The sequence below is a fragment of the Takifugu rubripes genome, chromosome 21, assembly GCF_901000725.2.
Source record: "Takifugu rubripes chromosome 21, fTakRub1.2, whole genome shotgun sequence".
In the NCBI taxonomy this organism is placed as follows: Eukaryota; Metazoa; Chordata; class Actinopteri; order Tetraodontiformes; family Tetraodontidae; genus Takifugu; species Takifugu rubripes.
In genome coordinates, this window is record NC_042305.1 from 19,375,545 (window position 1) to 19,391,623 (window position 16,079).

Below are 16,079 nucleotides of genomic sequence, written 5' to 3' on the forward strand. Positions count from 1 at the left end.
AGAACACCCGCAGAACACCCGCAGACACCCGCAGACACCCGCAGAACACCTGCAGACACCCGCAGACACCCGCAGACACCTGCAGAACACCTGCAGACACCTGCAGACACCTGCAGAACACCTGCAGACACCTGCAGAACACCTGCAGACACCTGCAGACACCTGCAGAACACCTGCAGACACCTGCAGACACCTGCAGAACACCTGCAGACCCCTGCAGAACACCTGCAGACACATGCAGACACATGCAGACACCTGCAGACACCTGCAGAACACCTGCAGACCCCTGCAGACACCTGCAGAACACCTGCAGAACACCTGCAGACACCTGCAGAACACCTGCAGAACACCCGCAGAACACCCGCAGACACCCGCAGAACACCTGCAGACACATGCAGACACCTGCAGACACCTGCAGAACACCTGCAGACACCTGCAGACACCTGCAGAACACCTGCAGACACCTGCAGAACACCTGCAGTCACCTGCAGACACCTGCAGAACACCTGCAGACACCTGCAGACACCAGCAGACACCTGCAGACACCCGCAGACACCCGCAGACACCCGCAGACACCCGCAGAAACCCGCAGAACACCTGCAGACACCTGCAGAACACCCGCAGAACACCTGCAGACACCCGCAGACACCCGCAGACACCCGCAGAACACCCGCAGACACCCGCAGACACCCGCAGAACACCCGCAGACAACCGCAGACACCCGCAGACACCCGCAGAACACCCGCAGACACCCGCAGAACACCCGCAGACACCCGCAGACACCCGCAGAACACCTGCAGACACCTGCAGAACACCTGCAGAACACCCGCAGACACCCGCAGACCTGCAGAACACCGGCAGAACACCCGCAGACACCCGCAGACACCCGCAGAACACCTGCAGAACACCTGAAGACACCTGCAGAACACCTGCAGACACCTGCAGACACCTGCAGAACACCTGCAGACACATGCAGACACATGCAGACACCTGCAGACACCTGCAGAACACCTGCAGACCCCTGCAGACACCTGCAGAACACCTGCAGAACACCTGCAGACACCTGCAGAACACCTGCAGAACACCCGCAGAACACCCGCAGAGACCCGCAGACACCCGCAGAACACCTGCAGACACATGCAGACACCTGCAGACACCTGCAGAACACCTGCAGACACCTGCAGAACACCTGCAGACACCTGCAGAACACCTGCAGACACCTGCAGACACCTGCAGAACACCTGCAGACACCTGCAGACACCTGCAGACACCCGCAGAAACCTGCAGAACACCTGCAGACACCTGCAGAACACCCGCAGAACACCTGCAGACACCTGCAGACACCCGCAGACACCCGCAGAACACCCGCAGACACCCGCAGACACCCGCAGACACCCGCAGAACACCCGCAGACAACCGCAGACACCCGCAGACACCCGCAGAACACCCGCAGACACCCGCAGACACCCGCAGAACACCTGCAGACACCTGCAGAACACCTGCAGAACACCCGCAGACACCCGCAGACCTGCAGAACACCTGCAGAACACCCGCAGACACCCGCAGACACCCGCAGACACCCGCAGACACCCGCAGACCTGCAGAACACCTGCAGAACACCCGCAGACACCCGCAGACACCCGCAGACACCCGCAGACACCCGCAGAACACCCGCAGACACCCGCAGACACCCGCAGACCTGCAGAACACCCGCAGACACCCGCAGACCATCCGCAGACACCCGCAGAACAACCGCAGACACCCGCAGACACCCGCAGAACACCCGCAGACACCCGCAGACACCTGCAGAACAACTGCAGACACCCGCAGACACCCGCAGAACACCTGCAGACACCTGCAGAAACCTGCAGAACACCTGCAGACACCTGCAGAACACCTGCAGAACACCTGCAGACACCTGCAGACACCCGCAGACACCTGCAGACACATGCAGACACCTGCAGACACCTGCAGAACACCTGTAGACACCTGCAGAACACCTGCAGACACCTGCAGACACCTGTAGAACACCTGCAGATACCTGCAGACACATGCACAACACCTGCAGACAACTGCAGAACACCTGCAGACACCTGCACAACACCTGCACAACACCTGCAGACACCTGCAGACACCTGCAGAACACCTGCAGAACACCTGCAGACACCTGCAGAACACCTGCAGACACCTGCAGACACCTGCAGAACACCTGTAGAACACCTGCAGGCACCTGCAGACACCTGCAGAACACCTGCAGACACCTGCAGAACACCCGCAGACACCCGCAGACCTGCAGAACACCTGCAGAACACCCGCAGACACCCGCAGACACCCGCAGACACCCGCAGACCTGCAGAACACCTGCAGAACACCCGCAGACACCCGCAGACACCCGCAGAACACCCGCAGACACCCGCAGACACCCGCAGACCTGCAGAACACCCGCAGACACCCGCAGACACCCGCAGAACAACCGCAGACACCCGCAGACACCCGCAGAACACCCGCAGACACCCGCAGACACCTGCAGAACAACTGCAGACACCCGCAGACACCCGCAGAACACCTGCAGACACCTGCAGAAACCTGCAGAACACCTGCAGACACCTGCAGAACACCTGCAGAACACCTGCAGACACCTGCAGACACCCGCAGACACCTGCAGACACATGCAGACACCTGCAGACACCTGCAGAACACCTGTAGACACCTGCAGAACACCTGCAGACACCTGCAGACACCTGTAGAACACCTGCAGATACCTGCAGACACATGCACAACACCTGCAGACACCTGCAGAACACCTGCAGACACCTGCACAACACCTGCACAACACCTGCAGACACCTGCAGACACCTGCAGAACACCTGCAGAACACCTGCAGACACCTGCAGAACACCTGCAGACACCTGCAGACACCTGCAGAACACCTGTAGAACACCTGCAGGCACCTGCAGACACCTGCAGAACACCTGCAGACACCTGCAGAACAGCTGCAGACACCTGCAGACACCTGCAGACACCTGCAGACACCTGCAGAACACCTGCAGAACACCTGCAGACACCTGCAGACACCTGCAGAACACTTACAGGGCTTTTCTGCAGGCTGTGACCACTGGCAGCAGCCTCAGAAGAACCCACTCTGAAGCAGAGTATTTCTTCAGGTCAAACATCTCCAGGTCTTGTCCTGAGGACAGTAATATGAAGCCAAGAGCTGACCACTGAGCAGAGGAGAGCCTTTCTGTTGTCAATCTTCCAGATCTGAGGTTCTGTTGAACCTCCTGGACCAGTGAACTATCGTTCAGCTCGTTCAGACAGTGGAACAGGTTGATGATTCTCTCTGAGGACAGATTCTCTCCAATCTTCCTCTTGATGTAGCCAATGATTTCCTGATTGGGCTCTGAGCTGCCTTCACCATTAATTAGACCTCGTAGAAGAGCCTGATTGGTCGGCAGAGAAAGACCCAAAAGGAACCGCAGGAACAGGTCCAGGTGTCCTTTTTCATTTTGCAAGGCCTCGTCCACCGCGCACTGGTAAAAATCAGCCTGTTTGATTTTGGTGTTGAACAGTTTAGAGCCTAAATAACGTAATAAGGTTGTTTTTTCTGACAGTATGTTGGTGCCAGACTTGGTGAATGTCAAATGTACATGAAGAGCAGCGAGAAACTCCTGAACACTCAGATGGACAAAGCAGAACACCTCCTCCTTGAACAGGCTTTTTTGGTAAAGATATTTCCTCTTTTTGGAAGATAACCAACATTTCAAGCTGCCATGTAGAAAGACTGATGATGCTGATAAGGAGCACTAACCTGAGGATCTCCAGCCGGCAGTTTGGACTCTTCAGACCAACAGAGAGCTTGTTCAGCCCTGAATCCCTCAGGTCATTGTTACTCAGGTCCAGCTCTAGCAGACTAGAGGAGGAGGAGCTGAGGACGGGGGACAGAGCTTCACAACTCCTCCCCCTCAGATTGCAGTCACTCAACCTGAAAAAAGAAAAGAAGAAGAAAGCAGGAAATCCTTCTGGTTCTCTCCTGCACAATCAGGGACGCAGGCTTATTTCTTTAGTTGACCTTTATGAGGACGGAAGGTGCAATGATACGGAATGAAATCAGTTCTTGGAGTAACTACTGCGACTGCCTAAAACGCTGCCAGATGTGATGCGTGTTGCTGAACACCTGCAGAACACCTGCAGACACCTGCAGACACCTGCAGAACACCTGCAGAACACCTGCAGACACCTGCAGACACCTGCAGAACACCTGCAGACACCTGCAGACACCTGCAGACACCTGCAGACACCTGCAGACACCTGCAGACACCTGCAGAACACCTGCAGACACCTGCAGAACACCTGCAGACACATGCAGAACACCTGCAGACACCTGCAGAACACCTGCAGACACTTGCAGACACCTGCAGACACCTACAGACATCTGCAGACACCTGCAAACACCTGCAGACACCTGCAGACATCTGCAGACACCTGCAGACACCTGCAGACACCTGTAAAACACCTGCAGACACCTGCAGAACACCTGTAGAACACCTGCAGACACCTGCAGACACCTGCAGACACCTGTAAAACACCTGCAGACACCTGCAGAACACCTGTAGAACACCTGCAGACACCTGCAGACACCTGCACAACACCTGCAGAACACCTGCAGACACATGCAGAACAACTACAGACAGCTGCACAACACCTGCAGACACCTGCACAACACCTGCAGAACACCTGCAGACACCTGCACAACACCTGCACAACACCTGCAGAACACCTGCACAACACCTGCAGACACCTGCAGACACCTGCAGGACACCTGCAGAACACCTGCAGAACACCTGCAGACACCTGCAGACACCTACAGAACACCTGCAGAACACCTGCAGAACACCTGCAGACACATGCAGACACCTGCAGACACCTTCAGACACCTGCAGAACACCTGCAGAACACCTGCAGAACACTTACATGGCTTTTGTGCAGGCTGTGACCACTGGCAGCAGCCTCAGAAGAACCCACTCTGAAGCAGAGTATTTCTTCAGGTCAAACATCTCCAGGTCTTGTCCTGAGGACAGTAATATGAAGCCAAGAGCTGACCACTGAGCAGAGGAGAGACTTTCTGTTCTCAATCTTCCAGATCTGAGGTTCTCTTGAACCTCCTGGACCAGTGAACTATCGTTCAGCTCGTTCAGACAGTGGAACAGGTTGATGATTCTCTCTGAGGACAGATTCTCTCCAATCTTCTCCTTGATGTAGCCAATGATTTCCTGATTGGGCTCTGAGCTGCCTTCAAGGTTAATTAGACCTCGTAGAAGAGCCTGATTGGTCGGCAGAGAAAGACCCAAAAGGAACCGCAGGAACAGGTCCAGGTGTCCTTTTTCATTTTGCAAGGCCTCGTCCACCGCACACTGGTAAAAATCAGCCTGTTTGATTTTGGTGTTGAACAGTTTAGAGCCTAAATAACGGAATAAGGTTGTTTTTTCTGACAGTATGTTGGTGCCAGACTTGGTGAATGTCAAATGTGCATGAAGAGCAGCGAGAAACTCCTGAACACTCAGATGGACAAAGCAGAACACCTCCTCCTTGAACAGGCTTTTTTGGTAAAGATATTTCCTCTTTTTGGAAGATAACCAACATTTCAAGCTGCCATTTAGAAAAACTGATGATGCTGATAAGGAGCACTAACCTGAGGATCTCCAGCCGGCAGTTTGGACTCTTCAGACCAACAGAGAGCTTGTTCAGCCCTGAATCCCTCAGGTCATTGTTACTCAGGTCCAGCTCTAGCAGACTAGAGGAGGAGGAGCTGAGGACGGGGGACAGAGCTTCACAACTCCTCCCCCTCAGATTGCAGTGACTCAACCTGAAAAAAGAAAAGAAGAAGAAAGCAGGAAATCCTTCTGGTTCTCTCCTGCACAATCAGGGACGCAGGCTTATTTCTTTAGTTGACCTTTATGAGGACGGAAGGTGCAATGATACGGAATGAAATCAGTTCTTGGAGTAACTACTGCGACTGCCTAAAACGCTGCCAGATGTGATGCGTGTTGCTGAACACCTGCAGACACCTGCAGACACCTGCAGAACACCTGCAGACACCTGCAGAACACCTGCAGACACCTGCAGGACACCTGCAGACACCTGCAGAACACCTGCAGACACCTGCAGAACACCTGTAGACACCTGCAGACACCTGCAGAACACCTGCAGACCACCTGCAGACACCTGCAGACACCTGCAGAACACCTGCAGACACATGCAGAACACCTGCAGACACATGCAGACACCTGCAGACACCTGCAGACACCTGCAGACCACCTGCAGAACACCTGCAGACACCTGCAGACACCTGCGGAACACCTGCAGACACCTGCAGAACACCTGCAGACACATGCAGACCACCTGCAGAACACCTGCAGACACCTGCAGAACACCTGCAGACCACCTGCAGACACCTGCAGACACCTGCAGACACCTGCGGAACACCTGCAGACACCTGCAGAACACCTGCAGACACCTGCAGACACCTGCAGAACACCTGCAGACACATGCAGACCACCTGCAGAACACCTGCAGACACCTGCAGAACACCTGCAGACACCTGCAGACCCCTGCAGACACCTGCAGACACATGCAGAACGCCTGCAGACACATGCAGAACACCTGCAGAACACCTGCAGACACCTGCAGACACCTGCAGACACATGCAGAACACCTGCAGAATACCTGCAGACACCTGCAGACACCTGCAGACACCTGCAGAACACCTGCAAACACCTACAGACACCTGCAGAAACCTGCAGACACCTGCAGAACACCTGCAAACACCTGCAGACACCTGCAGACACCTGCAGACACCTGCAGAACACCTGTAGAACACCTGCAGACACCTGCAGAACATTGTGGAGCTTTCCCGTCTCCTCTCTTGTTTTTCGGTGTGAACTGAACAACCAGGAAGTCGATGTACATCGCTCATCCATAAATAGTAACAGGTCTTCATTTTAGGGAGGGTGTTTGCATCTACCTGAGAACCTCCAGGCTCAACTCTGGATCCTCCAGAACAGCAGAGAGCTGCTTCGTTCCATCATCTCCAGGATGGTTGAAGCTCAGGTCCAGTTCTTTTAGATGGGTTGGGTTGGACCTCAACGCTGAGGCCAGAGAAGAACATCCTTCTGCTGTGATGATACAGCCCGATAACCTGCATGCAAGCACATCCACCACACACACACACACACACACACACACACACACACACACACACACACACACACACACACACACACACATACATACATACACACACACACACACGCACGCACACACAGACACACACACACACATTCCTCACTAATTAACAGCTCATTTATGCAAAGTTCTGGGTCGTGTGTCGGGGCCTGGACCTGACTGGGGAGCGAAGCACAGGAACCAGAACCAGACTAAGTCATTTTAAAAGCTGTGGGAGTGAACAGTGGTCGGCTGGTCGGCATTTTTGGTAAAGATATTTCCTCTTTTTGGAAGATAACCAACATTTCAAGCTGCCATTTAGAAAAACTGATGATGCTGATAAGGAGCACTAACCTGAGGATCTCCAGCCGGCAGTTTGGACTCTTCAGACCAACAGAGAGCTCGTTCAGCCCTGAATCCCTCAGCTCATTGTTACTCAGGTCCAGCTCTAGCAGACTAGAGGAGGAGGCGCTGAGGACGGGGGACAGAGCTTCACAACTCCACTCCCTCAGATTGCAGTGACTCAACCTGAAAAAAGAATAGAAGAAGAAAGCAGGAAATCCTTCTGGTTCTCTCCTGCACAATCAGGGACGCAGGCTTATTTCTTTAGTTGACCTTTATGAGGACGGAAGGTGCAATGATACGGAATGAAATCAGTTCTTGGAGTAACTACTGCGACTGCCTAAAACGCTGCCAGATGTGATGCGTGTTGCTGAACACCTGCAGACACCTGCAGACACCTGCAGAACACCTGCAGACACCTGCAGAATACCTGCAGACACCTGCAGAACACCTGCAGAACACCTGCAGACCACCTGTAGACACCTGTAGACACCTGCAGAACACCTGCAGACACCTGCAGACACCTGCAGACACCTGCAGACACATGCAGAACACCTGCAGAACACCTGCAGACACCTGCAGACACCTGCAGAACACCTGCAGACACCTGCAGACACCTGCAGACACCTGCAGAACACCTGCAGACACCTGCAGAACACCTGCAGACACCTGCAGACACCTGCAGAACACCTGCAGAACACCTGCAGACACCTGCAGAAACATGCAGAACGCCTCCCTGCAGACAGACACACAACACGGCAGAACACCTGCAGACACCTGCAGACACCTGCAGACAACCTGCAGACACCTGCAGAACAACTGCAGACACCTGCAGACACCTGCAGACACCTGCCGAACACCGCAGGACACCTGCAGAACACCTGCAGACACCTGCAGACCCTGCAGAACACCTGCAGAACACCTGCAGACACCTGCAGAACACCTGCAGAACACCTGCAGACACCTGCAGACACCTACAGAACACCTGCAGAACACCTGCAGACACCTGCAGACACCTGCAGACACCTGCAGACACCTGTAGACCCCTGCAGAACACCTGCAGAACACCTGCAGACACCTGCAGACACCTGCAGACCCCTGCAGAACACCTGCAGACACCTGCAGACACCTGCAGACACCTGCAGAACACCTGCAGAACACCTGCAGACACCTGCAGACACCTACAGAACACCTGCAGAACACCTGCAGACACCTGCAGACACCTGCAGAACACCTGCAGACACCTGCAGACCACCTGCAGACACCTGCAGAACACCTGCAGACACCTGTAGACACCTGCAGAACACCTGCAGAACACCTGCAGACACCTGCAGAACACCTGCAGACACCTGCAGACACCTGCAGAACACCTGCAGACACCTGCAGAACACCTACAGAACACCTGCAGAACACCTGCAGGACACATGACAGAACACCTGCAGACACCTGCAGAACACCTGCAGACACCTGCAGACACCTTGCAGACACCTGCAGACACTTGCAGACACCTTGCAGACACCTGCAGACACCTGCAGAACACATGCAGACCACCTGTAAACACCTGCAGACACCTGCAGAACACCTGTAGAACACCTGCAGACACCTGCAGAACCCTGTAGACACCTGCAGACACCTGCAGAACCCTGCAGAACACCTGTAGACACCTGCAGACACCTGCAGAACACCTGTAGAACACCTGCAGACACCTGCAGAACACCTGCAGACACCTGCAGACACCTGCAGAACACCTGCAGACACCTGCAGACACCTGTAAAACACCTGCAGACACCTGCAGAACACCTGTAGAACACCTGCAGACACCTGCAGAACACCTGCAGACACCTGTAGACATCTGCAGAACACTTACAGGGCTTTTCTGCAGGCTGTGACCACTGGCAGCAGCCTCAGAAGAACCCACTCTGAAGCAGAGTATTTCTTCAGGTCAAACATCTCCAGGTCTTGTCCTGAGGACAGTAATATGAAGCCAAGAGCTGACCACTGAGCAGAGGAGAGACTTTCTGTTGTCAATCTTCCAGATCTGAGGTTCTCTTGAACCTCCTGGACCAGTGAACTATCGTTCAGCTCGTTCAGACAGTGGAACAGGTTGATGATTCTCTCTGAGGACAGATTCTCTCCAAACTTCTCCTTGATGTAGCCAATGATTTCCTGATTGGGCTCTGAGCTGCCTTCACCGTTAATTAGACCTCGTAGAAGAGCCTGATTGGTCGGCAGAGAAAGACCCAAAAGGAACCGCAGGAACAGGTCCAGGTGTCCTTTTTCATTTTGCAAGGCCTCGTCCACCGCGCACTGGTAAAAATCAGCCTGTTTGATTTTGGTGTTGGGCAGTTTAGAGCGTAAATAACGTAATAAGGTTGTTTTTTCTGACAGTATGTTGGTGCCAGACTTGGTGAATGTCAAATGTACATGAAGAGCAGCGAGAAACTCCTGAACACTCAGATGGACAAAGCAGAACACCTCCTCCTTGAACAGTCCTCGCTCCCTTCTGAACATCTGCGTGAACACTCCTGAGTAGGCATCAGCCGACCTGACGGTGATGCCACAGTCTCTAAGATCGGACTCGTAGAAGATCACATTGCCTTTCTGCAGTTGTTCAAATGCCAGCTTTGCCAGAATTGGAATCATCTCACAGCTCTCTGGACTCCATTGTGGAGCTTTCCCGTCTCCTCTCTTGTTTTTCGGTGTGAACTGAACAACCAGGAAGTCGATGTACATCGCTCATCCATAAATAGTAACAGGTCTTCATTTTAGGGAGGGTGTTTGCATCTACCTGAGAACCTCCAGGCTCAACTCTGGATCCTCCAGAACAGCAGAGAGCTGCTTCGTTCCATCATCTCCAGGATGGTTGAAGCTCAGGTCCAGTTCTTTTAGATGGGTTGGGTTGGACCTCAACGCTGAGGCCAGAGAAGAACATCCTTCTGCTGTGATGATACAGCCCGATAACCTGCATGCAAGCACATCCACCACACACACACACACACACACACACACACACACACACACACACACACACGCACACACACACGCACACATCCACCACACACACACACACACACACACACACAGACAATCCTCACTAATTAACTGCTCATTTATGCAAAGTTCTGGGTCCTGTGTCGGGGCCTGGACCTGACTGGGGAGCGAAGCACAGGAACCAGAACCAGACTAAGTCATTTTAAAAGCTGTGGGAGTGAACAGTGGTCGGCTGGTCGGCATTTTTGGTAAAGATATTTCCTCTTTTGGAAGATAACCAACATTTCAAGCTGCCATTTAGAAAAACTGATGATGCTGATAAGGAGCACTAACCTGAGGATCTCCAGCCGGCAGTTTGGACTCTTCAGACCAACAGAGAGCTCGTTCAGCCCTGAATCCCTCAGGTCATTGTTACTCAGGTCCAGCTCTAGCAGACTAGAGGAGGAGGAGCTGAGGACGGGGGACAGAGCTTCACAACTCCTCTCCCTCAGATTGCAGTGACTCAACCTGAAAAAAGAAAAGAAGAAGAAAGCAGGAAATCCTTCTGGTTCTCTCCTGCACAATCAGGGACGCAGGCTTATTTCTTTAGTTGACCTTTATGAGGACGGAAGGTGCAATGATACGGAATGAAATCAGTTCTTGGAGTAACTACTGCGACTGCCTAAAACGCTGCCAGATGTGATGCGTGTTGCTGAACACCTGCAGACACCTGCAGACACCTGCAGAACACCTGCAGACACCTGCAGAACACCTGCAGACACCTGCAGAACACCTGCAGAACACCTGCAGACACCTGCAGAACAGCTGCAGACGCCTGCAGACACCTGCAGACACCTGCAGAACACCTGCAGACACCTGCAGAACACCTGTAGAACACCTGCAGGCACCTGCAGACACCTGCAGAACACCTGCAGACACCTGCAGAACACATGCAGACACCTGCAGAACACCTGCAGAACACCTGTAGACACCTGCAGAACACCTGCAGAACACTTACAGGGCTTTTCTGCAGGCTGTGACCACTGGCAGCAGCCTCAGAAGAACCCACTCTGAAGCAGAGTATTTCTTCAGGTCAAACATCTCCAGGTCTTGTCCTGAGGACAGTAATATGAAGCCAAGAGCTGACCACTGAGCAGGGGAGAGACTTTCTGTTGTCAATCTTCCAGATCTGAGGTTCTGTTGAACCTCCTGGACCAGTGAACTATCGTTCAGCTCGTTCAGACAGTGGAACAGGTTGATGATTCTCTCTGAGGACAGATTCTCTCCAATCTTCTCCTTGATGTAGCCAATGATTTCCTGATTGGGCTCTGAGCTGCCTTTACCGTTAATTAGACCTCGTAGAAGAGCCTGATTGGTCGGCAGAGAAAGACCCAAAAGGAACCGCAGGAACAGGTCCAGGTGTCCTTTTTCACTTTGCAAGGCCTCGTCCACCGCACACTGGTAAAAAACAGTTTGTTTGATTTTGGAGTTGGGCAGTTTAGAGCGTAAATAACGTAATAAGGTTGTTTTTTTTGACAGTATGTTGGTGCCAGAATTGGTGAATGTCAAATGTGCATGAAGAGCAGCGAGAAACTCCTGAACACTCAGATGGACAAAGCAGAACACCTCCTCCTTGAACAGTCCTCGCTCCCTTCTGAACATCTGCGTGAACACTCCTGAGTAGGCATCAGCCGACCTGACGGTGATGCCACAGTCTCTTAGATCGGACTCGTAGAAGATCACATTGCCTTTCTGCAGTTGTTTAAATGCCAGCTTTGCCAGAATTGGAATCATCTCACAGCTCTCTGGACTCCATTGTGGACCTTTCCCGTCTCCTCTCTTGTTTTTCGGTGAGAACTGAACAACCAGGAAGGAGATGTACATCGCTGTGAGAGTCTTGGGCAGCTCTTCTCGCATCTTCAACACATCCTCAAAAACCTTTGCAGTGACCCAGCAGAAGATTGGGATGTGACACATGATATGGAGGCTTCGAGATGCCTTGATGTGAGAGATGATGCTGCACGCCTGCTCCTCATCCTTGAACTTCCTCCTAAAGTACTCTTCCTTCTGCACGTCAGTAAACCCTCGCACCTCTGTCCTCATGTCCACAAAATCCGGATGGATCTGATTGGCTGCCGCGGGCCTCGTGGTTATCCAGAGTCGAGCGGAGGGGAGAAGACTTCTGTTAATGAGGTTTGTGAGCAGGACCTCCACCGAGCACGGTGCCTTCACATCTATATCCGCCTCCTGGAATTCATTGGTTCTGGTGTCCATTTCTAGTCGGCTCTCATCCAGCCCATCCAAGATAAACAGAAGTTTGAATTTACAACTGTCAAAATTGGCGTCTCCTGATGACTGCAGAGCTGTAAAGATGCTGTTAAGAGCCTCTATTTGAATGGCCCTGGACTCTTGGATGCACTCATGAGTGAGTTCAGCCAAGGATAGGCGTCTCCCCCTCAACAGGTTCAGCTGGCGAAAGGTGAACGGCAATATGAGATGCACGTCTTGATTGGCTCGTTGTTCTGCCCAGTCCAACACAAACTTGCGGATTAGAAAGGTTTTGCCAACTCCTGCATTTCCGCTGGTCAGAACAGTTCTTATGGGTTTATATTTCCCAGCTGGAGGTGTAAACAGGTGACTGGGACTAATGGGTTGTTCTGTGTCTGAAGGGTTCCCAACCATGTCAATCTGAGTGACCTCGTGCTGAGCATTGATGTGTATGTCGCCACCGGTGGTGACGTACAGCTGTGTGTAGACGTCGTCCAGCCGTTGCTCGTCTACCTTCTCATCACAGCCTTCCTGCACACACATAAACCTGCTCCTCAGGTTTGACTGAAGGTTTGATTGATGAGAGTCGATGGGGACGTGTTCACATGTGGGACCTTAAAGCAAAATATACATGTACATGTGTTAGTCGATATATTCAGCAGATATGAATATATTATATATTTATTCCAGAGTGCTTTGAGCTGATGTTTTACAGTTTCTCTTCTTCTCAGGTCCAGTTGGGCTTCACATTTCAAAAAGACAAGAACAGCATCACTGGAGTAAAACAATCCCAAAAACTTAAGTAAAGAACTCAGAAGAGCATTTAAAGCAGGTACGACTGGAATTCTTTCAGACTGACGCTGCAGCAATTTGCTGTTGATGCTGCTGTTGAGATCTGACGCTCAAAGTTTCAGACTGGATCAAGTTTCACTGATTCCAGATCAGGAAAAACAATGAAAGTGGTGGCGGGTCTCAGCAGGTCCGAAGGGTTGATCATGAGTTCTGAACTTGATAGGAGACAAACCTCCATTCCAAGAAAAGACGGTGCAGCTTCATCTGGAAGGATGGGTTAACCCTAACCCTAAGCATGCCTCCTCAGTCAGACCACTTCCTGTGTGTCTTGGTAACAGTTAACTCTAGATTTATGACATTTTAATGACGTTAGTGGTTATGATGGTCACTCTATCCATGCCTTTATAACACCTCTCTCCATGCCTTTGCTACACCTCTATCCATGCCTTTATTACACCTCTATCCATGCCTTTATTACACCTCCGTCCATGCCTTTATTACACCTCTATCCATGCTTTTATCACACCTCTATCCATGCCTTTATCACACCTCTATCCATGCCTTTATTACACCTCTATCCATGCCTTTATTACACCTCTGTCCATGCCTTTATTACACCTCTATCCATGCCTTTATTACACCTCTATCCGTGCCTTTATTACACCTCTATCCATGCCTTTATTACAGCATGGCCCGTCTGTCCTCTCCTGCCCGTTCCCATATTCTCCTACATAAATGCACATATTGCCGGTCTTGGTTTTCTCTGGTCTTGCTGATCCTGGATTCGCTCCATCAGGACCCGGAGGATGAAGGTGGGCCACATCTCTGATGAGGACGTCTGAAGATGCACCTGGACCTGGTATATTACTGTTAATGCTGATGTGCTCTGTGCACGTGGCCTCTGCTGCACGTCTGCCCGTCCCAGGGAGACGGATCCCTCAGCTGTGGATCTCCTCCAGGTTTCTCCAGGTTTTTCCTGACCTGGTTTGAGGGCCTGAGGACGGAGGAGGTCACACCTGTGCAGCCTGTAAAGTCCTCTGATGCAGCAATCTGGTGATTTTGGGCCTCAGGGCGGCTGATCGGCTCCCGGAGGCACCAGAATCTCAGCAGAACCACCTGGAGTGCTGCTCCTAAATCATGAAGCCATCTGCCATCGGACGTTAGACAGCCTCCTTTACTCCACATCTTTAAAAGCCATCTCAAAATGCACCTTGATCCGGCTATGAGACTTTGATCCTGCTTTTATTGTTTGTGTCGTTTTTCTTCCGTGTTCTTTTATACTTATTTTATCTGAGCTGCTTTATAATTGTAACGGTTGTTTTTAAAGTGCTTTATGAATATATCATCATGAAACAACTCTGGAATTCTCTGAAACATTTTAGTGTAAAGATGTTTTACCCGACGTGTTTTGAGCTTTCTGTTCTCCGTTCAGCACTTTATTCTCAGCAACACTGATAACGAACTAGAGAAACAGTTTAACCTTTAACCTCTCCTGCATTAAAGGCTTTAGAACAGAAACTGACCTTCTGGATCTGAACTGACAGCTGAAAGATTTTGCAGAATGTCGTTCCGAGGTATCTTCTCTAAAATCTTCTTGGTGACTTCCACGGCTCCTTGATCTTTGTAAGCCTTCACCATCAAATCCACAACGACCGTCCTCTCTCTGGTCTCTAGTTGGTAGTTTTTAATCGGGTTGAAGCCTCCCATGACTCCAGGATCTTTCAGGTAAAATTTGAATTTATTGAATTCTTCCTCAGTTAAATCTTCCAGAACATTCAGCAGGGTCTCTTGGGCCATTGTAGCGTCCTGCTGGCAGCAGACCTGCAATCAAGTGAGTGAAGGAACATTTCAGGAGTGAACTTTGCACCTTCTCTTCAGAGCCTCCGTCACCAACCACCATCGTACAGGAGATGGTTTAAAGGTTGAATGAGTCATTTACGATGGTCCAAAGTTGGTTGTCAGTAACGGGACATGAAAGGAGGGAGAGAGGGAGGGAGAGAGGGAGAGGAAAGGAGGGAGGGAGGAGGGAGGCAGGGAGAGGAAGGGAGGGAGGGAGGGAGGAAGGGAAGGAGGGAGGAAGGGAGAGGGAGGGAGGGAGGGAGGAAGAAAGAAAGTTTAATAAAGCAGAATTCATTGGTTCCTTGGCTAACATTGCATCACTCTGTGTACTAGGGTTAACCAGGGTTAACTAGTCGCAGGGTCAACTAGACCCAGGGTCAACCTAAGGTTAACCGGGGCTAACTAGTCCCGGGGTTAACCAGTCCTAGGGTTAAGTAGCCCCCGGTTTAACTAGTCCCGGGGTTAACTAGCCCCAGGGTTGAACCAGTGTTAAACAGTGTCAACCCAGGGTTAACCAGCCCCAGGGTTAACCAGCCCCAGGGTTAACCAGCCCCAGGGTTAACCAGTCCCAGGGTTAACCAGCCCCAATGTTAACTAGCCCCAGGGTTAACCAGTCCTAGGGTTAACCAGCCCCAGGGTTAACCAGT

At 51.9% G+C, this 16,079-nt stretch overlaps 1 protein-coding gene across 1 annotated transcript in view; it reads right to left on the reverse strand.

Moving 5' to 3' along the window:
* LOC101071251 (NACHT, LRR and PYD domains-containing protein 12-like) overlaps nucleotides 1–15,448 on the reverse strand; it is a 20,026-nt gene extending 4,578 nt beyond the window's left edge. The window contains exons 1-5 of the mRNA XM_029829565.1: nucleotides 15,117–15,448; nucleotides 11,578–13,415; nucleotides 10,888–11,024; nucleotides 5,690–5,863; nucleotides 3,809–3,982 (exon numbers count right to left, since the gene is read on the reverse strand). Of these exons, the coding sequence (XP_029685425.1) occupies nucleotides 3,809–3,982; nucleotides 5,690–5,863; nucleotides 10,888–11,024; nucleotides 11,578–13,415; nucleotides 15,117–15,390 (2,597 nt within the window). The 5' untranslated portion in view covers nucleotides 15,391–15,448. The remainder of the gene's footprint in view (nucleotides 1–3,808; nucleotides 3,983–5,689; nucleotides 5,864–10,887; nucleotides 11,025–11,577; nucleotides 13,416–15,116) is intronic.
* Between the last annotated feature and the right edge of the window lie 631 nt (nucleotides 15,449–16,079).